Source organism: Syngnathus leptorhynchus, chromosome 13, assembly GCF_054491065.1.
Source record: "Syngnathus leptorhynchus isolate UIUO chromosome 13, UIUO_Slep, whole genome shotgun sequence".
Taxonomy (NCBI): domain Eukaryota; kingdom Metazoa; phylum Chordata; class Actinopteri; order Syngnathiformes; family Syngnathidae; genus Syngnathus; species Syngnathus leptorhynchus.
Window position 1 is genome coordinate 8,047,773 of NC_141207.1, and position 23,224 is coordinate 8,070,996.

Below are 23,224 nucleotides of genomic sequence, written 5' to 3' on the forward strand. Positions count from 1 at the left end.
GCCAGCTTGCTGTGCTTTATTGAATCTCAATCAACTTATCTTGAGGTTAGAACATTTTTGAAAACAATCACAAGTTGAACAGTTTTTTTTGTTTTGTTTTTTAATAAAAAAACATACAAGTACAAATGACAAAATAAAGATTTAATTTTCAAAGTCCATCTCTACCGCTGTCCATCCAAAACTGTCCAACTCTTAAGTAGTGACGTCAAGTTTCTTGATCTTTCCCTGAGCATTGCAGGCCAAACCTAATTAAATCCACAAACTTTTACTCCCACTAAAATGCACCAATACCTCATAGCAACAAAAAAAAAAACTGTATATAAAACATATTCACACATAAGACAGAAAAAAGGACTTATTAAATAGTTAACTTACAGCTTATGTTTGAAACAAAAAACAAAACAAAAAACCTCACAGTGTGCTAAGGTTCCCGGCCATGTAGCTGAGGCTGCAGAAATTGCAAGCCAGACAACACAAATTGCACAGCAACGACAACAACCGGTAAAGTCGCAGACGCCCGCTCATGTGGCGGTACTTGGCGTCCGTTTGGCAAAGCTTGGCGTAGGCCTCGCGATTGGACGACAGGCCGATGTCCTGGCCCAGGCCGCACGCTTGCTCCACCAGGTGCATGTCGGCCATGATCTCCGACGTCATCTGGCCGAACCACTGGGCGTTGACGGCTGCCACCGTCACTGACACAAAGAAGATGAAGATCTGTTGGGGTAGAAGGAAGGTTGGAGTTCATTATATTTCCTCACAATGACCTAGCCCTACTAGGCAAATCCTAAAACTAATAGTCACATTAGAGAAGACTGAAGAAGACATCCTGTTTATATTTATCTGCATGATGTTTACTGCCTCTAGTGGCCAAGACGGGTATACCAGAAGGTGCGGGACAATGATTGGACAATTTTATCCCATCAATCAAGGCTGTGTGTATATTACTGGTGGAGACTGAGTGGGAACCAACTTGGAATGCCTCTCGCTCATCCAGTAGGTCACTGGGATGGTATACGGTGAAGATTGCGAGGTTGAAGAAGGCGCAGGCCGAGCCCAGGTGAAGGTAGAAGGGCACCAGGCGACTCTGAATGAAGCCGTAAGTGTGTCTGTTCAGATGGTTGTCCATTACGAAACCTGCACGGGAAAGAGCTCCAATTTAGTTTCTATTTTGTCATTGTACAAGTCCAAATCGGTCTTTTTTTTTTAAAATTATTATTATTAAACAGTGTGACATGGCAATTATTTTGCTGACAGCTCGGGCAATACTTTGAGAACCACTTATATATTGGATATGTGCACTGTGATAACAAGTTTAAAAAAACTTTTAACTAGCAAGCAAGTTTCGCCTGAAGCCAAGTTGCTGTGACGTTCAACTTGATAGACGACCTTTGCTCCACTTTCTCCGTGTACTCAAGAAAGTTGTCATAAATCAGAGGTGAGTCATTTTGTATCTTATCTTGCAATAGGACACATTAAGGCCAATTAAGGTCTTGTTTTTAAAATGTATGATTTAAACCTTTTTTTTTTTTTTTTCCTCTCCCAGCAGAAAGCTTGCTTGCTATGTGTAGCGTGGGTGTGGTACCAACTTGAAATGAAGGTGACCCAAATCTGCATTCCCCAGTAGGTGGAGAGCAGCAGTAGCTGGGCCAGTTTGACGGTGAATGAGGGCTCCTGGTCGGTGGCCATGCTCCCAACGCTCGCCTGCGTTTGGGTGGTGGTCTTCAAAAATCAAAACTTCCAGGAATGATCAAGCCTTATGCTGTAAGAAACTCTCTGTAAAACATGTTAATGTAAAGCTGTGACACACCCAAATTACAACTACAATTGTCTTAAAGCAAAATGAGCACTGTTGTCATGGAAACGGCCTTTACGCACATAGCATAGCGCGGCTAAGCGTTGCGAGCGACTATCGCCGACTTTAAAACCACGTACGCGTATCCAACTTAACGCTTCTATTGGAGGCTACATTATATACAAATAAAGCGCGAGAAGATTAGCTATAAATGTTACATTTCCGGTGGTGGAAGTTGGCTGAGGTTGCAAAGTTTTGACCGACAATCGAGCGAACAAGTAAAGCACAAGGTTACACTTTGAACGCACTAAGTGCAAATACGGAACACTTTTTTTTCAAACCTGTTTATGAACACGCAGCTTTTTTTTTTGGTGAATATTCAAAATAGATGAGAATATTTACCAGTGCAACGGGCGCTGAAGTTGAAGGAACACTTGAGGAGAGGAACAGCAAGTAAATGCAGTCAGGGAGGGAAAAGTTACAAACTGGTTCCACCGAGCTTCGACGCGCTTGTCATACAACTTCTTTGACAATTGCTGTTGCAACTGCTCAAATATTGGGAGGCGACAAACAATAAACGCAAGCAATTAATTAATCTGTTACCATAAACAGTTATTATTGTACATAGATGTTTTTTTTTTAAATATATATATAGGTTAGATCTATTGCTGGAATAAAAGCAAACAAATTAAATATTAATCAGATGACAGCAATGCAAATAAATCTATGCCTTTGTAAAACGATGCATAAATAAGTGGACAGCACTTTTTAAGCATCAAATTTAACACTCAGTATATTAAAAAACACACAAACACACCCCAATTTTTTTTTAAATTATTATTCTGAAACGTTACATTTAAAGCGTTTGTTCGTACTTCCACAGCTAAAATTGTAATTTCCAAGTCTAGTGAAGTATGCTTACCACCTGTGTGGGCGCTGTAGTGGGGGAAGCCAGATCGTGACAGTCAGTCAGTCAGCAGCGGGGCTGTAAACATGGCGGCGTGCACGGCTACAGGGCTGTGCCCCAAACCCCGTTGCTCCTAGGCTACGAACACGGAGACACCCCTAACATGGAGACCGAAGAGGAGCAACACATCACCACGCTCCTCTGCATGGGCTTCCCGGACCCCGACGTGATAAGGAAGGCTCTCCGCTTGGCCAAGAACGACATCAACGAGGCGGTCGCGCTCCTGACCAACGAAAGCCCGGGGCTCGGCTACGGATATGAGCCCATGGAGAGCGGGCCTGCCCCCGCCTTGACTACAAGCGGCGACGGGGAGACGGGCGGGAGAACCGGTACGGGGGGCTTCGATCCCCCGCCGGCTTACCACGACGTCGTTGACGGAGAGGTGAGATCTCACTCCCCATATGTTACGCTTCGGTACTGGAACTCCCGGAGTGAATGGCTTCGCCCATTTAACTAGCTACGCTTTAGCATTGATGCTAGCTGCGCCGCCACCCCGACGTGAGCTGTCAGAGCAGGCGTGGGGGGCTGTGGATCGCTACCTCGGTGCTTTGGCGCCAAAGCATGTCACCGCCTCGTAATGGACCGGAGCTCGAACCTGCATACGGGAATACATTTAATATCCATTTTCCAACTTTCTGCACAATCTTGCTAGTAGTAGCTGCTTGGCTAGCTGAGGAGAGTTGCCTGCAAAAGGGGAGCACACGCTGCACCGCATCAGTGGGAATGGACAGTTGTTAAAAATAAAGAAGTAAATATTTAAACGTGTTGTTGATTTGGAAGTATCATGGCGGAATGAATGCATCTTTTGCATTGGTTTAGATCACCCCCGGGCTCACTTAGTATGGATTTAGGGGACTCCCCCTGGCCCTCATGTCATGGGGGTTGCATTCCACTGCAGCTGGACTTTTTGGAGTGGTTTCGCAATTCCTGTGGACTACGTGGCTGTTTTATTGTATTTTGTTTTTTCCCTGAGATTTTAGCCACACAGTATTCAGCTCATGCCTGATAGAATTTTTTTTATCCCAGCAGATTTTGGACAAGAGATTTTTGGAACCAGCCAATCAGAGAGCACATATAGACAAACATTCAAAGATTCACACCATCCAAACATGTCCCCAAAAACAATCTGCTATTATTTCACTTCCACATTGAAGCGTGCGTGTAAACAAGCCGTTGACCACTTCCCGCTGGCCCGTCCGTCTTTGTCTGGCTCCTCATCATCACTGCTGTCACACTGTGATGCAAGCTGTTAAATATAAACGGACAGTTGTCAATTTGCTTCATGCACAAATAGTCGCCGTGTAGAGAGAGAGAGAGCGAGAGTCTTGTTTTCTGTGTCGTCGCAAGCTTTGATCGCTTATGGGCTACATGAATTTCTGCTTTTGATTTAAAAAAACAAAAACAAAAAAACTCTAAATTCTACAACCTGTATGCTGTTCAAATGTAAAGTAAACTATTACGTCAAGGCGTTCATGTCGCTCGGAATAAAATGACCTTGCAGTTTGAAGTTTGGGCCACCGGAACTTGAAATTACAAAATCTTCCCTTTTTTTCCCCCCCCCCCCCTCCTTTTCTCATCCACCCACTCAGTGATGCCTGCAGGTGGTCTGCTTAGTGTCATCGCTCCTAAATATAGCCCTGCAGTGTCTTTGACAAACACATTGTACACGTTGCCAAAGGGTGAGAAGGGGTTCGCCAATCCAAAGATGAGCTGATCTTTTCAAGGGCGGAGAACATTTGGGAGCAGTTTGTAAAATTCAAACGGGTTCAATCGCAAACCTATTTCCAGTAATAGACAAATGATCACAAAAAGATTGAATTGCTTGTGTAATTTCACTCTTGATGTGTGAGCAGGTTCCCCAGAGACCCATTTGTACACAATCAATTAAAATGTCGATTGCCCCCCCCCCCACCCCAACGATATCCTCTTTAAAACTGTCTCGCTTTTCATTTTCATGCATTTGTCATTTTTAATCTCCTCCAAAGAGGAAGCAGTGAAATGCGAGCGCTCTTAAAGACCTTGGTCACTTCTTCCTGTTCTCCTGTCGCCGATTGGTTTGGCCAGTAGCACCAGAACTCACACATTTACCGCTCATAAGTGAAGCATATAATACCAAAGGTCTAAGGAGTTGATTTTTAACTCGTTCTCGGATTGAAAGCGGCGCAGTAAAACAACAAAATGAATATTATTGTCAGACAGGTTGCAGGCGAGAGCGAGGAAAATAATCGCTCAAAAGATTTTGATGATTAATTCAATCACTTATTTTCATTCACGTTAGTGATGTTTTTTTTTTTTTATTAAAAAAAAAAAATATATATATATTTTTTTTTTGGGTTGCAGAGGAGCAACGATGAGAACGGAAACTGCTCCGGCAGCAGCATGGAGTTCCCCACCACCAACTTGTACGAGCTGGAGAGCCGAGTGTTCACCGACCACTGGTCCATTCCGTACAAGAGGGAGGAATCGTTGGGCAAATGCCTCATCGCCTCAACTTGCCTCGCCCGGCACGGTGAGATCGATTTTGCGTCAAGAAAGAAATATTGTTTCATAAGATGCCCGGCTTCGAATTCAACCTCTCCGTTTTCTTCAGGCCTCGCCGACGCCGACGAGAACTGTAAGAGGTTCGTGGAGCGCTGCATGCCGGAGGCCTTTAAAAAGGTGAGCCATCGGAGTCTCCCGATAGATTCTGAAGATCTCGCCCATGACTGACCTCTTCATCTCGTCAGTTGCTGACCAGCAGCGCCGTGCATAAGTGGGGCACGGAGATCCACGAGGGAATCTACAACATGCTGATTCTGCTGGTGGAGCTGGTGGCCGAGCGGGTCAAGCAGGACCCGGTTCCCGTCAACCTGATGGGTGTCTTGGCCATGGTGGGTATCATTTTTATCCATTTTGGCCTTTTCCTTGTTCCTGTGTGACTTTCTGTGATGTCCACCAGGCCTTCAACCCGGACAACGAGTACCATTTTAAGAATCGCATGAAGGCGTGTCAGAGGAACTGGGCTGAAGTGTTTGGAGACGAGGCCAACATGTTTGCAGTTTCTCCGAGCAACTCGTATCAGAAAGTAAGGCCGAACTCACCTGACACTGCATATTTGCAAGATTGTAAAGTTAGATTAGGTTTAAGGGCACGAGGAACGTTAGCTATAGCTATTGTTAGCTACTGTAGCAAATGTTAGCTACTATAGTGAATGTTGAGTACTATAGCGAGTGTTAGCTACTATATTGAATGTTAGCTACTATATTGAATATTAGCTATTATACTTAATGTTAGCTACTATATCGAATGTTAGCTACTATATCGATCCTAGCGGAAATGCCGTGAGACACTCAGAAGTGGGTCAGCTAAAACCGTAGTCCACTAACTGCCCATAAAACCACGTGTGTGAATGTGTTTAGGAAAACTGCACTTTAAAAACCCTTGAGGGGCCAGTTTAAATATTTAATTTAGTTTTATGCGAGATATTCAGGAGGCTAAGGGCAGCCAGAATGAATGTCTTGACTCTTGCTACTCCACAAAGGCATCCATTATTGACTTTTTGCTTGAAGTCTCCTTCAAGACACGCACGTCGGTTTACAATAAGGAATCAAATGGTGCTGAGGGGCAGGCCAGTGAGTTCTTCATCTCCTCGTGTTGACGTATAAATGTATGACTGACATCCAGGAGCCGTGAGCACGTGTGTGCCATAATGTGAAATGAAGCCGCTTAACGCACAATGATCTGTTTCAGGAGCCGCACGGTTGGCTGGTGGATTTAGTCAATCAAGTAAGTCGTCTCAAAAGCATAGCAGATTTATGTTCTGGTTTGTTTCACTCTTGTTTCGATTCATATAGGATGGTTATGGAATTTGGTGGATTTGCTGATGTCAGCACTTTCAATAATGTCAAGCTCATGTATTTGATCTCTTCAGTAACGCTACCACGGCATTGGCAAACGTCCCAGATCAGTATCAGATTTTTAAACACTTTTGGAAATGGCCTCCATAAGGATATCTGATCCTATTTTTTTTTTTTTTTTTTCTATTTTAGTGTTTTTCCCAGTCCGGACTGGAGTACTACAATGTACATATTTCTTACCTCTGCTTTTGTCTTTGCTCGTTTGATGTAGTTTGGTGAGTTGGGAGGATTCACCGCCATCCAGACGAAACTCAACGCGGAGGAGATTGAAATAGCTGTAAGACTATACACACACATGTCCCCCCCGCCTCCGCCTTGCTTACAAACAGCCCGACATACCTTTAAGAGACACGGCATTCTTTTCACACTGGTTCCGAGCGAAGAGAGCGGGCTTGAGGTTCCGCTTATCCCGCCACCCTGTAACGGTTGAAATGCTTCATTGTTTTGTCTCTTCTGAAGCATCCTTGTGCTCGCGCTTCCTTCAGGGAACCTTGCCATAAGCGTGGTGATGGGAAACCGTTGATTTCTTTTTTGGGCTCCTTAAGGGACTGCCATTGTGTGAAAATTAGAAGCTAAGCTTTTATTGACATATTAGATGCACAAATTAACGTTAGCGTCTATAAAACAGCTTTGATTGCGTGATCAATTTGTCAATGTAGCGACATGGTGGTAAAATTCCTTTTCAGTGTGAATTTCAGCTCGACCAAAAAAAATGAAATGTGTTAAGTTTGACCCTTTTGTTTCGACATGTACCGACCGTTTTATAAATTCTGAAAACAAAATGCAGATTGCTTGCTTTTCAAGTCAACTTAACTGAGAAGCCAGTGAAAGTGAAAGGTGAAAACATAACAGAGTAGGAGGATGGTTTCCTCGATTCCAGACTCCCAAGAGCGACCCATTCACTTGTCTGCTGAGAAACAGGAAGTCGAGTGCAGCAGTGAATAGCTGAGAGGAGGCGGCAGTCGCAGCACGAGGCTTTGAGCTAATCAAACCGTGCACAAAACATTCATTCATTCCTTCATTCGGGCACTCTGAAAAGAAATGTTTTGATTAAGAAAAGCACCACAATGTACTTCATAAAAAAACAATAATGACATGATAAAATTTCAAACGTAATCATGACCGAAGATAAAGAATCTATGCCCGTGAGCGTTGCTATATTATCGAGCTAACCGAGCAGCTAATATTTAAGACTGACACGTACCAACAAAAAGTTATAATTTTGTGTTCCGCAGTGTGTGTCCGCTCTGGTCCAGCCTCTCGGCGTTTGTGCCGAATACCTCAACTCCAGCCTTGTCCAGGTAGACTACCATAGTGTTCTATTTTTTTTCCCCTCACATTGCTATGAGCCCTGCCTCAGATTAATTTTTTTTTTCTAGCCGATGCTTGATCCAGTCATCCATAAGATGATCACATATGTACAGAACCTGGAGGAAAAGGACCTCAAAGACAAGGTAGACATTTCACGCCCAACATCCAAAAGTCTGTTTTCAATTTCCACACCGCCTCAAGCGTAACGACTTTGTTAGTGTTTTTCTTGCTCATCTGAAGATTAGCAGCTCATTTGCAAGCCTGTAAATTCCGTTATTTGTCTTTGAACTAGCGGCTGGTGAGCATCCCTGACCTCTTGTCGGCCATCAAGCTGCTTTGTATGAAGTTCCAGAGAGAGATGGTCACCGTGGTGGATGACCTGCGGCTCGACACGTTGCTACGCATGCTCAAAACGCCCCATTTCTCCACCAAGATGAACTCCCTCAAAGAGGCGAGCCGCCGCGACTACCTTTCGGGTCTCCTCGAGCACATTTTGACCCTGGTTGTTGCCTTGCAGGTGACAAAGTTAATAGAGGAGAGCACGGTGGCAAAGACTGTGAAGAATGCCATCGATACGGATAAACTGCTAGACTGGCTTGTGGAGAACTCTGTCCTGTCAATAGCGCTAGAAGGTAAGGAATGCAATCATTAACGGTAATTGGTATTGGTATTTAATCGTGTTGTAATTATTCCCCGTTATAGGCAATATCGACCAGGCTCAGTACTGCGAGAGAATAAAGGGAATCATCGAGCTGCTGGGAAGTAAACTCTCCCTGGATGAACTCTCCAAGATCTGGAGGATACAGGTTAACATTAGCATACACACAATGGCGGTTTAGCCCCAAAAAAAATGGATGCCTATCGTGTGTTTTTGCATTTCAGGCCGGCCAGTCGTCAACTGTGATCGAAAACATTCACACAATCATCGCCGCCGCCGCGGTCAAGTTCAGCTTCGATCAGCTCACTCACCTGTTTGTGCTCATACAGAAGGTCGGCGACAAGTCACGTCAAGTCAAAAATATCATGCTTTGGCTAAAATGTGTGTGGGTCGTTCAGAGCTGGGAGGTGGAGAGCGATCGGGTCAGGCAAAAGCTGCTCAGTCTGATCGGGAGGATCGGCAGGGAGGCGCGTTCTGAAACCACCACCGGCAAGGTGAGAGTTTGCTATTAGCTATGCTAATTATGGTTAGCACCTGTATGGCGTTTCACCATATATGTTAGCGTTAAGCTAGTTGCTTTTCATTCGAAAAGTCTTGAAGCAAGCACGCTGTGCCTCTTTTTTTTTTTTTTTTTTTTTTTGGGTCTCACTGTCTTGCAGTTCAATTTCATTCCATGAAATCAAGCTAGCAGATGTTCAAGTTGAAATCATTCCATTCCATCCTTTTGTTTCCGATTTATACCGCCATGACAGTCGCAATTGTCACTCGAAGCGTGCGAGATAAATCTAGCCCGACATATCGATCGTGTGTGTTGCGTCCAGGTGCTGGAGGTGCTTTGGGAGTTGGCGCACCTCCCCACGCTGCCCACCAGTCTCGTTCAGCAAGCTCTGGAGGAGCACCTGGGGATCTTGAGCGACGCCTACGCTGTCAAGGAAACCGTCAAACGCAACTACATCATCAAATGCATCGAGGACATCAAGAAGGTGGGGTGGGAGCAGCCCCGGACTCTTTCCTGCCTGTTTATTTGCTCCTTGAGCATTGGCCTTTATTGTCTACTTTTTTTATGGTTCTTAAGTTGAGGCGGCTCAAGGTTCAGCGGGTTCGATGATTTTTTTTTTTTTTTTTTTTAAAGCAAGCGCTGCGTTTCATCACTTGCTCGCGAGCGCTTTTGTGTGAAGCTGCCACGTTCCTGTTAACTGCACTTGGGTTCTTTGTGGAGTGATTTGTGAGAAACGCAAGCCGACACACCACTGTTATATATATTTTTTTAAACAAATTGCATTCTTGGAATTTTCTGAAGATCAAGACAAGATTATGAACAGAAAAGCAATTATTAGACAATTGACGACATTTTTTTTAAGAAAGATTTTGCGTAAGTTTGCACCCCCTAAGCAGCACTGGAATTCGGGTGTGATTTTTTTTTTTTCCCCCCCGAATCGCGCAGATGTTATTGTGTGACCCAGCTCAAATGAAAATATGTGCTGTCCAGAATCACGGGGACCCAAAAGGCAGCGACACTCAAAGTTCATTTCTGTCCGGCTCTTGGGGAAAGCGGAAATCTCTGTTGGTGAAAGTAAGAGAAGACGCCTGATTTTTCTGGTTCCCCCCTCCCCTTTTTTTAAATCCCACCAACTTCTCTGGTCTTCAATCTCGGTGCTTCACCAAACGAATGGGCTTTCATTGGTCGCACGTGGATAATTTCAGGTGTATGCTAATTTTGGGTTTGGGTCATCTTATAGCGGGTGTGTGAAAAGGAATCCAATCAGAACCATGGATCAAAACATTTTTGTTTTTGAAGTATAAATTCCACGCTTTGCATCCATGGCGCTGATTCTCTTCCTCAAACGGGTCTCGCTTCAAAAAATGCAAGGTCAGCGATGGCAAGGCCGTCACCGTCTTGCGTTTTTTTTTGTCGTCGGTGCTTTTTTAATTTCCCTCATCTGATCTTCGATTGTGTGCTTGTTCCTCTGGCAGGCTTCTCAGCCGAGCAGCCCTCAGGCAGTTTGGGTGGTACCAGCCCTGCGTCAGTTGCACGAGATCACCCGCTCCTTCATCAAGCAGACCTACCAGAAGCAAGACAAGGTTACGGCAACAAAAAAAAAAAAAAAAAAAAGGCACAGCGATAAAAATATTTTTTTTTTAAATCAAAATATTTCATGCAACAGAGCATCATCCAGGATCTAAAGAAGAACTTTGAGATCGTCAAGCTGATCACGGGTTCCCTCGTTTGCTGTCATCGACTCGCGGTGACCGCGGCGGGAAACGGTTGCCTGTCCGGTTCCACCATGGTGGACGGAAGATACACCTACCAGGAGGTTCGGATCTTTGTCATGCTTCAGCATAAATCCTGCTCCTGAACTTCTTTCCTCTCCACTTTCAGTATCTGGATGGCCACCTGCGCTTCTTGGCCTTCTTCCTCCAAGAGGCCAGCCTCTATCTGGTCTGGAACAGGGCCAAGGAGATCTGGGAATGCCTGGTGTCCGGCCCGGATGTTTGTGAACTGGACCGTGAGGTACCCAGACGATGATCCAAAAGCGGCGTTTCCAAACATCTCATCTTCTTCTCATTTCCAGATGTGCTTCGAGTGGTTCACCAAAGGCCAGCATGATCTGGAGAGCGACGTCCAGCAGCAGCTCTTCAAGGAGAAGATCCTGAAACTGGAACCGTATGAGATCACCATGAACGGTCGGTTGGGCGTGCACCTCCCAATTGAGTGTCTGATGCACCTGCTAACATCTTTTCGTGTCCCTCAAGGTTTCAACCTGTTCAAGACCTTCTTTGAGAACGTCAATCTGTGCGATCATCGACTGAAACGCCAAGGAACCCAGTTGGTCTGTCTCCACTCGCGTTATTTCATGTTCCATAAATAAACAAAGAAAATCGTCCTCAAATGTGCTCAAACGGTTTCAGTGTGTGGAACGGCTCGACCTGGCAGGGATGGATTTTATCTGGCGTATCGCCATGGAAACCCCCGATGAAGAGATAGCCAATGAAGCCATTCAGCTGATTATTACATACAGCTACACCAACCTCAACCCCAAGATGAAGAAGGTCAGCGCCGAGAACTTACAAATGAGTTTCCACAATTACTGACCAATCAAATCTTCGCAGGATTCCGTATCTTTGCACAAGAAGTTCATCGCCGATTGTTATAAACGACTCGAGGTGAGTGTTGCGCAACACTATGGCGACGAACATTTCAAGCGCACCCCTGAAAACTTTTAATTTTTTTTTTATTTGATCTCAGGCAGCCAGTTCAGCCTTGGGCGGCCCTACTTTGACTCATGCCGTGACTCGAGCCACCAAAATGCTGACGGCCACCGCTATGCCCACGGTGGCCACGTCTGTCCAATCACCTTCCAGGTACCATCTCCCATCAAGATGATTCAATCCAAGTCCACTTTCCAACCACCTTTCTCCTCCAGATCCACTAAGCTGGTCATCATCGAAAGACTGCTGTTGCTGGCCGAACGTTACGTCATTACTATCGAGGTTAGAAACGCCCCTCCTCTCCTCCAAATCTGCTTCTATTCTTCTGTAAAACCGCTTCACCCCCCCTTCCTGGCAGGACGTGTACTCGGTTCCTCGCACTATACTACCTCACGGGGCTTCCTTCAACGGACACCCCGTCACTCTTCACATCACTTATGAGTCTACCAAAGACACGTTCACCTTAGAGGTGCTGCACCCCCCCCCCCCTTCCCAAAATAAGCCTTTATTGATTAGCATCTCCAGAGGAAATCTCAATGACTTCTCTCTCCTTCGCAGACGCACAGTAATGAGACGATAGCAAGCATCCGGTGGAAGATATCCGAGCACTTGAGCTGTCCGGTGGATAATGTCCAGATCTTTGCCAACGATAGCGTGGTAGGTGTTATTCATTGTCAGAAAAATAGGAGCTCCGTGTTCCTTTTTAATACTATTCTTATGTCACTCCCTCATTAAAGTATTGTACTCCTCTCCCAGTCATGTGTTTTCCCCTGAAGCCAAAGTCAATTGTAGCTAATCCATCCGGCGTGTAGCGAGTGGCGAGGGAAAACACCACCTTAAGCAACATCCTTGTTTTTTTTTTCCTTTTTTTTTTTTTTTCTCTCATTCAATCCCTTCCGCTTTCCCCTTTTCACCCGGTGTTAGTTGACCATGAACCGGGACCAGAAACTGCTGTCTCAGCTCGGCTTTAGCGACGAGCAGAGCCTGACGGTGAAGAGCTCGGGCACCGGCACGCCTTCGGGCAGTTCCGAGTCGTCCGCCTCGGCCTCCAGCGGTTCCAGCTCGGCCGTCTTCAACTCCGCCTACGCTCTGGAGCAGGTAGAATGTAAAAGGATCCGTTTTTCACGCTTTGTTTTGGTTCCGACGTGTGTTATTGTCATCTTACTAGGAAAAGTCCCTGCCTGGTGTTGTTATGGCGCTGGTTTGCAATGTCTTTGAGATGCTTTACCAGCTAGCGAACTTGGATGAAACCAGGTAAATAGTAATCATTCAAATTAAATTGAATGACAGAATTAATTAATTTATTGAGTGCGTTGTTTTTTTTTTTTTCTTCTTCCAGGATTACTCTCCGTGTAAGAAAGCTGCTCCTCCTGATCCCGACAGATCCCGAGGTGCAGGACGCTCTCGACAACTTTGTCCCCAAAGAATCCAGCGTATGGAGCCATCAGGTATAGGCCATTTTTTAATTTGCCAAATGACAAAACGGTTTGATTTTAAGTGTATGCCTGTTTTATTCAAGATAGCCCAACGGAAAACAATTTTTGTTGTAGTACCAAGGCTGACCTGTTGGAGGCAGCACTCCTACTGTGTTGTTTATTCTCCTTGTAGAAGACGTTGTTCACCCTTGGCCAGGGGACCGGCTCTCGCTCACCATCGATGTCCTCTAAAAATCAGCACCAGCCCAGCGCCGCGTCCATCCTGGAGTCCCTGTTCAGGTCCTCGGCCCCGGGCATGTCCACCTTTCGAGTACTCTACAATCTGGAGGTAGGTGACGTCATGTTGCGTGCGTGGAGTTCACCAAATGAAATGCTCACTGTTTTTCCATTCACGCCTCAGGTGCTGAGTTCCAAACTCATGCCCACGTCTGATGATGAGATGGCGAAAACCAGCAGCAAGTCTTTCTGTGACAACTTCCTCAAGGCAGGAGGCCTCAGGTATGACACATAAAGCATATTATCAAAAGAGTTAATACTGGGAGGGGGGCGGAGTCACAATAGACTCGATTTTGTTGTCCTCCTAAATGGAATTTCTGTTCATTTGCAGTCTGGTGGTGAATGTTATGCAAAGAGACTCCATTCCTTCCGAAGTGGACTACGAAACCCGACAAGGCGTCTACTCCATCTGTCTTCAGTTGGCCAGGTGCAACCAAACGCATAAGAGGGCGGCAAGAATTTCATCTTCCAGGCTCACCTGCCTTTTATTTGATTTTTTTTTTATTTTCATTTATTTGGATTTATTTATTTTTATGAAACCACAGGTTCCTTCTGGTTGGCCAAAGCATGCCCATGGCCCTGGATGATGATGTCATCCGGGACGGGGATGCGTTGTCGTCCCGCCCCTTTCGTAACGCGGGCCGCGCCGGCCGCCAGCTCTCCCTCTGCGCGACGCCGGAGAAATCCACCTACAGACAGATGTCTCTCTCTGAGCGCTCGTCCATCAGAGTGGAGGAGATCATACCCGCTGCCCGTGTGGCTATTCAGGTGACGCCGACTACTTCTGTACCCGCTTCTCAAAATGGCCGACACAGAACTGTTTTTGTTCTAGACCATGGAGGTGGGCGACTTCACATCTACCGTGGCGTGTTTCATGCGACTGACCTGGGCGGCGGCGGCGGGGCGTCTGGATCTCGTCGGCAGCCCGCAGCCAATCAGAGAGACCCACGGCTCGCTTCTATCTCAGGGAGTTCGCACCAGAGTCAGTAGCACAGGTGAGAAAAAGGTTGGAATCCATCTTCTCTAGGATGACCACATTTCTGAATCGTCACGATACTAACAAAGTGTTCGGTGGCTTTACAGGAAGTAACTGCAGCTCCAGCAGCGAGGGAGAAACCACACCCACCGCCCTGCACGCCGGCATTTGCGTCCGGCAGCAGAGCGTCTCCATAAAAGACGCCATCATCGCTCGCGAGGCTCTGTCGCTCTTGGTCACCTGCCTGCAGCTACGCTGTCAGCAGCTGTGTAAGAATCTCCAGTCACGCCCGTTCGATTCATCTTGAGGCCTTCTGACGCTTTCTCTCCACAGCTTCTTTTTACAACCTGCCCTCTGTAAACGACTTCATCATTGACGTGCTGCTAGGATCTCCCAGCGGAGAGGTAAGGAGAGATTTTTTTTTTTTCTTCTCAGGGTTCCAAATATCTTACCGTGAGCTTCTTCATCATTTTCAGATCCGCCGCGTGGCCTGCGACCAGCTGTACACTCTTAGCCAATCCGACACGTCCGGCTTCGCCGACGTGCAGAAGCCCAACTTGTTCTTGCTCTCGGTCATCCTCACCGCTCAGCTGCCGCTTTGGAGTCCCACGTCGGTGATGAGAGGAGTCAACCAGAGGTAAATCCTAGAAGATGGAAAAGGGATGAAAACGGCGCTCATGTCTTTGCTTCCATCGCAGATTGCTATCGCAGTGCACGGAATACTTTGACCTGCGATGTCAGCTCCTGGATGATCTAACAAGTGAGCGTTCAATCGAACTCGACTCGAGTATTCCGATTCCTTATCGACTTTCCGTTTACCTGCCGCAGCTTCGGAGATGGAGGCGTCGCACGTCATCACCGCCACCATGCTGGAGGACGAAATTTCTTGGCTGGATAACTTTGAGCCAAGCTGGAGCTCAGAGATGGAGACCAGCGAGGCGGACAATATCCTCCTGGCGGGACACCTGCGGCTCATCAAGACCTTGCTCTCGCTTTGCGGCAAGGAGAAGGAGCATCTCGGTAAGTATGCGCGGACAAAAATATCGGGACGTCGTCCACACCGATCCTTCAATCTTTTCCCACAGGCCCGTCGCTGATCCAGCAGCTGTTGGATGACTTCCTGTTCCGAGCGTCACGTATCATCATCAACACCTCCAATTCCACCGCCTCCCCGGCCCCCAGCCATGATTTCCACCCAAAGTATGATAATCGGTCAAGATGATTTTTCGAGACGGAAAATAAAAATGGACTACCTGATCCAGGTGCAGCACGGCCAGCAGCCGTCTGGCGGCTTACGAGGTCCTGGTGATGCTGGCCGACAGCTCCCTCTCCAACCTGCAACTGATCACCAGCGAGTTGCTCTCCATGCACCACCAGTCCGACCCGTCGCTCTGTAAAGAGTTTGATGTAAGGCCAGATATTCCACCCGAACTCTGACGTCCAATTTTCTTATCTCGTTTTTTTTGTCAGTATCTTCCCCCTGTAGAGAGCCGCTCCGTTTCGGGTTTTGTGGGTCTGAAGAACGGCGGAGCTACGTGTTATATGAATGCCGTTTTCCAGCAGCTTTACATGCAGCCGGGTTTACCAGAGGTACCCTCAGCGTTATTTTGTAAAAAAAAAAAATAATAATATATATATATATATATATATATATATATATATATATATATATATATATATATATATATATATATATATATATATATATATATATATATATAATTATATATTATTATAAAATATTATTATTTTATTTATATATATATTTTTTTTCCCATTTTTTAAATTTGTTTTCATTTTATGTATTTTTTTGTACATGGCCGTTCACGTGCGTGTTGATCGCTTCTCAAGGCGTTCCTGTCGATTGAGGACGACACAGACCAGCCCGATGAGAGCGTCTTCTACCAAGTTCAGTCTTTGTTTGGTCACCTAATGGAGAGCAAACTCCAATACTACGTTCCGGAGAACTTCTGGAAGGTATTAGAATATTTGAGAAAAAAAAAAAACAATTCAGTATAATAATATATGGGCTCCATTTTAAGATCTTCAAGATGTGGAACAAAGAGTTGTACGTGCGAGAGCAGCAGGACGCGTATGAATTCTTCACCAGCCTGGTGGACCAGCTTGACGAACATCTCAAGGTATGATATACATCCAATATAAGCTTACCGTGCGCTAAATCCAACTTTTCACCCCCCCCTTCTGCCAGAAAATGGGCCGAGAGCAAATCTTCAAAAACACCTTTCAGGGCATCTTCTCCGACCAAAAAATCTGCAAAGACTGCCCTCATCGGTGAGTGTGTGGCCACTACATTAGGTACACCGGATTGTATCTTTCATCGAACCCGACAACTAAATGAGAAGTGAATTGCAGGTACGAGCGCGAAGAGACCTTCATGGCGCTGAACCTCGGCGTGACCTCTTGTCAGAGTCTGGAGATCTCACTGGACCAGTTTGTCCGAGGGGAGGTTCTGGAAGGCAGCAACGCTTACTACTGTGAGAAATGCAAGGAAAAGGCATGTAAATCTTCTCGTCTTTTTTTTTTTTTCTTTTTTTTATGACCAACGTTCCTTGAAGCTCTCTTGTATTATCCAGAGGACCACTGTGAAGAGGACGTGCATCAAATCGCTCCCCAGCGTTCTCTGCATCCATCTCATGCGCTTCGGCTTCGACTGGGAAAGCGGACGCTCCATCAAATACGACGAACAGATTCGGGTGCGTACGGAAGGAAGGGTTTTATTTCTCCGGGTCGAGACCAACGAGACGTGAATTTTGCAGTTCCCCTGGGTGCTCAACATGGAGCCGTACACCGTGTCGGGGATGGCGCGCCAAGACTGCAGCGGCGAGGGCGGAGAGGGCCGAGGCGACGGCACGTCCGGCGGCTCGCCCAGGAAAAAGGTCACCATCTCGGAGAACTACGAGCTGGTGGGCGTCGTGGTCCACAGCGGCCAGGCGCACGCCGGCCATTACTACTCCTTCATCAAAGACAGACGGTAAGTTGTGTACAATTGAGTATTTGTCAGTGTTGATTATATTTTTATCTACTGGTCGGTGCGTAGCGGCAGCTCACGAGGACGTTGGTACAAGTTCAACGACAACGTGGTGGAGGAGTTTGACATGAACGACGAAACTCTGGAGTACGAGTGCTTCGGAGGAGAATACCGGCCCAAAGTTTACGATCAGTGTGAGCAGCACGTGCAAACTGTTTGGAGCTCCGTGAAGAGCAAAGTTTTGATTCACACGTGTGTGTGTTTGCAGCCAATCCTTACCCGGATGTCAGGAGGAGATACTGGAATGCCTACATGTTGTTTTATCAGAAAATCAGCGATCAAAACTCGCCAGTCCTGCCCAAAAAAAGCCGAGTCAGCATCATGAGGCAGGAAGCAGAGGACCTCACGCTGTGAGCGATTGTCTTTTTTTTTTTTTTTAAATTAAGTCAACAAAAGCGGGAAAATGAATGAATGAAGCTTTTCTAGGTCCGCTCCCTCTTCGCCCGACGTCTCGCCGCAGTCGTCCCCCCGCCCACCCAGGGCCAACAACGATCGCCTCACCCTGCTCACCCGCCTGGTCCGCAAGGGTGAGAAGAAAGGCCTGTTTGTGGAGAAGATGCCCACCAGCATCTACCAGGTGGGCGTCGAGTTTCCCGCGACTCGATTGCGTCATCGCCTTGACCCTCCCGGTTGTCTTTATAACCCCGAGTAGATGGTGAGGGACGAGAATCTCAAGTTCATGCGGAACCGAGACGTCTACAACAGCGACTACTTCAACTTCACGCTCTCGCTGGCCTCCGTCAACGCGGTGCGTTTTTCACGACAACGCCGTCATTAATGAAGACAAAATTGAATCTTGTTTTTTTTTTTTTTTTGCAGACTAAACTGAAGCACACAGACTACCAGGCCATGGCCAAAGAAAGTCTCCAGCTGGCCGTCCATTTTCTCTTCCACACCTACCTGCACACCAAAAAGAAGCTCCGGTATGAAGAAAGACAACGAGTACCAACACGAGCAGTCGCATTCATGTCACCGCATCTTCTTTACCCAAACAAACAGCGTGGACACCGAGGAGTGGATGGCCACCGTGGAGGTGTTGCTGTCCAAAAGCAGCGCGGCTTGCCAGTGGATGATTCAGTACCTGGTTGGATCAGAGGGACGGGAAATGACCAGGTGGGAATTCTTGGACGCCCTCTAGCGGCCTTTACTGTCAAAACAAGCAACAATAAATATCTGATAATAATAATAATAATGATGATGATAATAATGGTGATGATGATGTTCTCCTTCCTGTAGGATTTGTCTTCTGGAATGCGGCATGAGGGAAGTGCGGGTGGTGGTGGCGTCCATCCTGGAGAAGACCCTGGAGAGCGCGCTTCACTTTGCCGACCCGGGTCTGGACGGGCTGACGGACGCCCTGCTCTCGCTGCTGGACAAGGACGTTCCCGAGAACGTGAAGAACTGCGCGCAGTACTTCAGCCTCTTCAGTAACTTCTCTCAGAAGGTAACGACGTTAACTTCACACGTGGTTTTTTCCGTACAACAGATTTCTTTTTTTTTTTTTCTCGACTCAGGGTTGTGAAGCTTGTCAACTGTTGTTGAAGCACTCGGCCTATCGCCGGATGCTTCTTTTCCTTTTGGGACCCAATCGCCAAAACAATCAGGTAGACTTTTAATCACAAGCAGGTGCAATCACCATCTAGTTTGGTCTTTCCATCAAGTTCTCCTCTGGTTCTCTATAGAACCGGCGGTGGAGTCCGGCACAGGCTCGAGAGTTTCTCCACCTCCACAGCACTCTGGCGCTCATCACAATGCACTCGGACCTCGATTCCCAGCGGACGCACGGTGAGTTACTTCCCCGACCCGCTTATTTCTTTTCACTTTACAATCAAGCTGATTACGTCCTCGCCGCAGCTCCGGAAGGGTTCTGCCTTCGTGTCGGCAGCATCCCGTCCTCCACGCCGCTCCTGCCTCTCCACCCGGACATCCTGGCAAACATCTTCACCCCAGAGGGACAACCCTACCTTCTGGAGGTCTTTTATAAAGCACCTTAAAAGAATACGGAAGCAAAATTGAACACCGTATCTGTTCAGGTGATGTTCGCCATGCGAGAGCTGTCGGGTCCCTTGACGCCGCTCATCAGTATGGTGACCTACTGCTCCTACTGCAACGAGCCTTTCTCCCTAGGGGTGCTGCAGCTCCTCAAGGTAAGCGACACAATCTTCTCACGTGGCTTCTCTTCATTTTGAACCCCCTTTTGCGTCCCGGCAGACGCAGCTGGAGACGGCGCCGCCTCACGAGTTGAAGAACATCTTTCACATGCTGCAGGAGCTTCTGGTAAGTTGCTCGGGGAAACTATGATGATGTCACCAACAGGCTGGTGAGTCTCACTTTGTTTGGTTAAGGTGGTGGAGGACCCGCTGCAATCCCAGAGGCTCAAGTACGCCTTTGAGTCAGAGAAAGGCCTGCTGGGTAAGTCAGCGATCATTTGATATATTGCTCAAACTTATTTTAGAAGAATAAATAAATCCACAACTTGATACTCCGCAGCTTTGATGCACCAGAGCAACAACGTGGACAGCAGACGTTGCTACCAGTGTGTCAAGTTCCTGGTCACCTTGGCCCAGAAGTTCGTAGCTAACCGCTGTGATCCAGTCAAATGTTTAAATTAGGATTTATTTACACTTTATTTTTTATTTTTTTTATCTTCACCACCAGGTGTGTTCCAGCCAAGGATTATTTCAAGGACTTATCTGGTCACTGGAGTTGGGCAGTGCAATGGCTCCAGAAGAAGGCACGCTTATATTCAGTTGTAGAAAAATACATTGGAAATGAATTGTATACAGTCATCATCAATGTCCGCTACTTGTCCTCAGATGACAGAACATTATTGGACGCCGCAGAGTAACGTGTCCAATGAGACGTCAACCAATAAGAGCTTCCAGCGCACCATTTCGGCGCAGGTACGCACATTTTTCACATTCCAATCAAAGCAGGGTGTGTAGACTTTTTATATCCTCTGTGTGATCATACATCTGTATAGTGTGTGCGTCTGTATTCATATTTACGTGTGTGTATATGTATTTTTTTCCTCACGTGTTTGTACTAAAAAAAGAATTGTTGTGACCATCTGCCTTGTGTTATAAAAACTTTATAAATTGCATTAATACACACACACACACACACACTTACACACAGTCTTTCCTGCCGCCTCAACTCTGTGTATTTGTGTGACCCCGCGAAGGACACGCTGGCGTACGCCACGGCCTTGTTGAACGAGAAGGAGCAGTCGGGCAGTAGCAACGGCTCCGACGGAAGCCCCGCCAACGAAAACGCCGAGCGCAGCCTAAGACAGGTAAACTCAACGACACCCAGAAAGTCAGCGGGTTTTTTTTTGTTTTGTTTTTTTACAACGCAACTCTTTTCGTGGGCAGGGATCCGAGTCTCCCATGATGCTCGGCGATTCCAAGAGCGACCTGGAGGACGTGGACCCTTAATCTCCTTTTTTGAGGGCAGACAAATCCCTCCGGAAGGCGCCCGGGCCGAGCTCCACGCAGCCCTCCCCCCTCAGCCATCCCTAAATCGGGGTGCATTTATTGCCCGAGGACGTTTCAAGAAAAAAGAAAAAAAAAAAACGCCAATCGGAACAACTTGATGCAGAAAAGAGGAATAACGTACATGTGAGGAAAAACCGAGAAAATCGTGAATTACTTCCGCTGATTTCTAAGGGCAGTTTGGATTAAAGGGGAAGCTGCCAATCTTCCTCCATCCAGCCATCCATCATCTTTTTACAGCGAGGGAACGGCGGGGCATTTTACCATTTGTCGTTTTACACACACACACGCACACGCACACACTAGCCAATAACATTTTGTCGCATAGATGTAAGATAATGTTTTTAAAGTCCTCTAGAGGAACCTCGATGTGAACACACACAGACACACACAAGCACTTGCTTGGCAAGGGGAGGGGGGGTTGTCTTGATGGGGGGGCGGGGTCTTAAGTCTGCACTTTATTTGTTCACTACGCGCTTCCTCTAGAGCCTCGTCGCCTTTTTGTGTGCTTTCTCTGCTCATTTTAACACTACTACTCAGTACTAAGCACACAACACGCTTTTCTTTTCTTTTTTTAAAAATACGTGCGCTCTTTTTTTTTTTTTTTTTCTTTGACGCTTTCCATCACCTCTTTGGGCTCGGGTGCGAGCCTTATGCAAGAAACTGAATATTTGTAAATGCCAATGCCTCACACTTGCACGCACACACAGGCCAACATAAAAAAGAAAAAAAAACAACCACACGCTAACGTTACCTCTGCCATGCTTTTATTTGCATTTTTGTGTCTTTTGTGCCATTGACAATACACACACACACACACACACACGTTGTTACCTCGGCCAAGCTTTTATTTGCCTTTTTGTCCGGTGCAGTCTTGAATGGATACACACGCTCACACCAACACACACACAGAAAGACTTGTAGCTTTGACTCAATAACGCACATACACATGTGTAGCCCAGTTATCGGGAGTTCCGAAGTGCCTTAATCTCCCGATAACTCCAACTGTCACCCCCCCCTCCCTCCCCCGCCGCACAATGACGTAAACTGTGTGTGCTGGGGAAGGCTTCAGCAGATTAATGTTTACACGGCGAGGACCTAGGAAGCAATTTCAATGGTCATGTGATCACAACCCCCCCACCACCACCACCACCACTCACCCAACTACCGTAATGTGAGGCGTGTGTGTGATGAAAACAATCCCCTCGTTAATGTTACTCACGTATTCAAAGGAAGAAAAAAAAAAAAACGTGACTCAATCTTGACTTTAAATGATGAGGAAAAGGTTGGATTATGATTGGAGGGGGGGGGGGGCAACCATATTAAGAGCAGATTTTACCATCAGGTTCTTTTGGACAATTCACAATCTGCCATCACGTTCTTGTGTGTATGTGTGTGTGTGTGTGTGTGTGTGTATGTGTGTGTGTTTGTAACGCATGTTAAAACACTCAAGTTTTAATTTGTACGACAAGAGTTTGATTGGGGGGGAGGGAGGGAGGGGGGGGTATTTGATATAAAATAAACTGGAATGCACAAGCTATGTGTAAACATCTGTTGTTGTTTTTTTTTTTGTTTTTTTTTAATTTGCAGTTTTTCCAGTTTTGTTCTCTAGATTGCCCATGACGTCAGAGCAGATGTAGCGCCGGGCAGCTGCTGTGCCTCTTTAAGGGTACCTCTGCGGCCCTTCCAGCAAAAAATAAAATCACACCAATGACAACTCCAATACTATATGTACATTAAGAAATACTGCAAATAATGTTGATATATGCATAAGCGTGTGTGTACCTCTCATGTTGATCAAGACGTGCTACTTCCTCCAGGTTCTCATTCCACATCCCGGGAGCTAGAACAATCTAATAATCCACACATTAGTGTCAACAATAACAGACTTGTATTTTCAAGGAGACCAACCTTAGGGTAACACTGGCACAGGCTCCACGTGGTCCCGACCAGAACCATGGCGCCGCCCAGGGCACACATGGTGGCGTAGACTTGAGGTCTCTCCCTGGTCATGATGAAGAGGCCCAAAGCTACCACGCACCAGCCGGCAATAATCAACCCGTAGCGGTATGGCTTCCCTTCCACCATGACACTCAAGCTTGAAGGTGAGATGGTGTGTGTGTGTGTGAGGAGAAAGAGGAAGGCGGTCAAGGTTCCAC

The 23,224-nt window shown here is 46.5% G+C and overlaps 2 protein-coding genes across 7 annotated transcripts; one reads left to right on the top strand and one right to left on the bottom strand.

Annotated features, from left to right (window-relative positions):
- On the bottom strand, window positions 1-3,070 carry LOC147047425 (transmembrane protein 205). Of its 4 annotated transcripts, XM_085928518.1 has the most exons (5): window positions 2,715-3,067; window positions 2,195-2,337; window positions 1,587-1,773; window positions 971-1,134; window positions 1-714 (listed from the first exon to the last, which is right to left on the bottom strand). In XM_085928518.1, exons 3-5 carry the CDS (start codon window positions 1,684-1,686, stop codon window positions 412-414), a joined length of 567 nt encoding a protein of 188 aa, XP_085784644.1. In that variant the 5' UTR covers window positions 1,687-1,773; window positions 2,195-2,337; window positions 2,715-3,067; the 3' UTR covers window positions 1-411. The 4 variants fall into 4 exon arrangements, with proteins under 4 accessions (XP_085784644.1, XP_085784647.1, XP_085784643.1 ...); XM_085928521.1 differs by lacking the exon at window positions 2,195-2,337 and having other exon boundaries at window positions 2,715-3,070; XM_085928517.1 differs by lacking the exon at window positions 2,715-3,067 and having other exon boundaries at window positions 2,195-2,592.
- On the top strand, window positions 2,680-21,689 carry usp24 (ubiquitin specific peptidase 24). Of its 3 annotated transcripts, XM_085928504.1 has the most exons (67): window positions 2,680-3,141; window positions 5,100-5,268; window positions 5,350-5,417; window positions 5,486-5,629; window positions 5,698-5,823; window positions 6,489-6,524; window positions 6,867-6,932; window positions 7,891-7,956; window positions 8,035-8,109; window positions 8,259-8,417; window positions 8,484-8,598; window positions 8,669-8,772; window positions 8,849-8,956; window positions 9,023-9,118; window positions 9,446-9,607; window positions 10,114-10,197; window positions 10,599-10,706; window positions 10,790-10,939; window positions 11,005-11,136; window positions 11,198-11,309; window positions 11,379-11,455; window positions 11,535-11,675; window positions 11,736-11,789; window positions 11,872-11,987; window positions 12,050-12,116; window positions 12,193-12,303; window positions 12,393-12,491; window positions 12,759-12,932; window positions 13,003-13,088; window positions 13,174-13,282; window positions 13,443-13,598; window positions 13,671-13,768; window positions 13,878-13,973; window positions 14,092-14,314; window positions 14,379-14,541; window positions 14,630-14,791; window positions 14,856-14,926; window positions 14,999-15,159; window positions 15,221-15,282; window positions 15,351-15,542; window positions 15,608-15,722; window positions 15,785-15,929; window positions 15,993-16,112; window positions 16,374-16,499; window positions 16,565-16,663; window positions 16,732-16,814; window positions 16,896-17,037; window positions 17,117-17,236; window positions 17,300-17,514; window positions 17,581-17,705; window positions 17,780-17,921; window positions 17,998-18,148; window positions 18,224-18,319; window positions 18,391-18,494; window positions 18,571-18,684; window positions 18,808-19,015; window positions 19,086-19,175; window positions 19,254-19,356; window positions 19,426-19,544; window positions 19,605-19,718; window positions 19,783-19,848; window positions 19,917-19,983; window positions 20,062-20,140; window positions 20,230-20,305; window positions 20,388-20,474; window positions 20,756-20,866; window positions 20,946-21,689. In XM_085928504.1, exons 1-67 carry the CDS (start codon window positions 2,863-2,865, stop codon window positions 21,006-21,008), a joined length of 7,857 nt encoding a protein of 2,618 aa, XP_085784630.1. In that variant the 5' UTR covers window positions 2,680-2,862; the 3' UTR covers window positions 21,009-21,689. The 3 variants fall into 3 exon arrangements, with proteins under 3 accessions (XP_085784630.1, XP_085784632.1, XP_085784631.1); XM_085928506.1 differs by lacking the exon at window positions 12,193-12,303; XM_085928505.1 differs by lacking the exon at window positions 10,114-10,197.
- The last annotated feature ends 1,535 nt before the right edge of the window (window positions 21,690-23,224 follow it).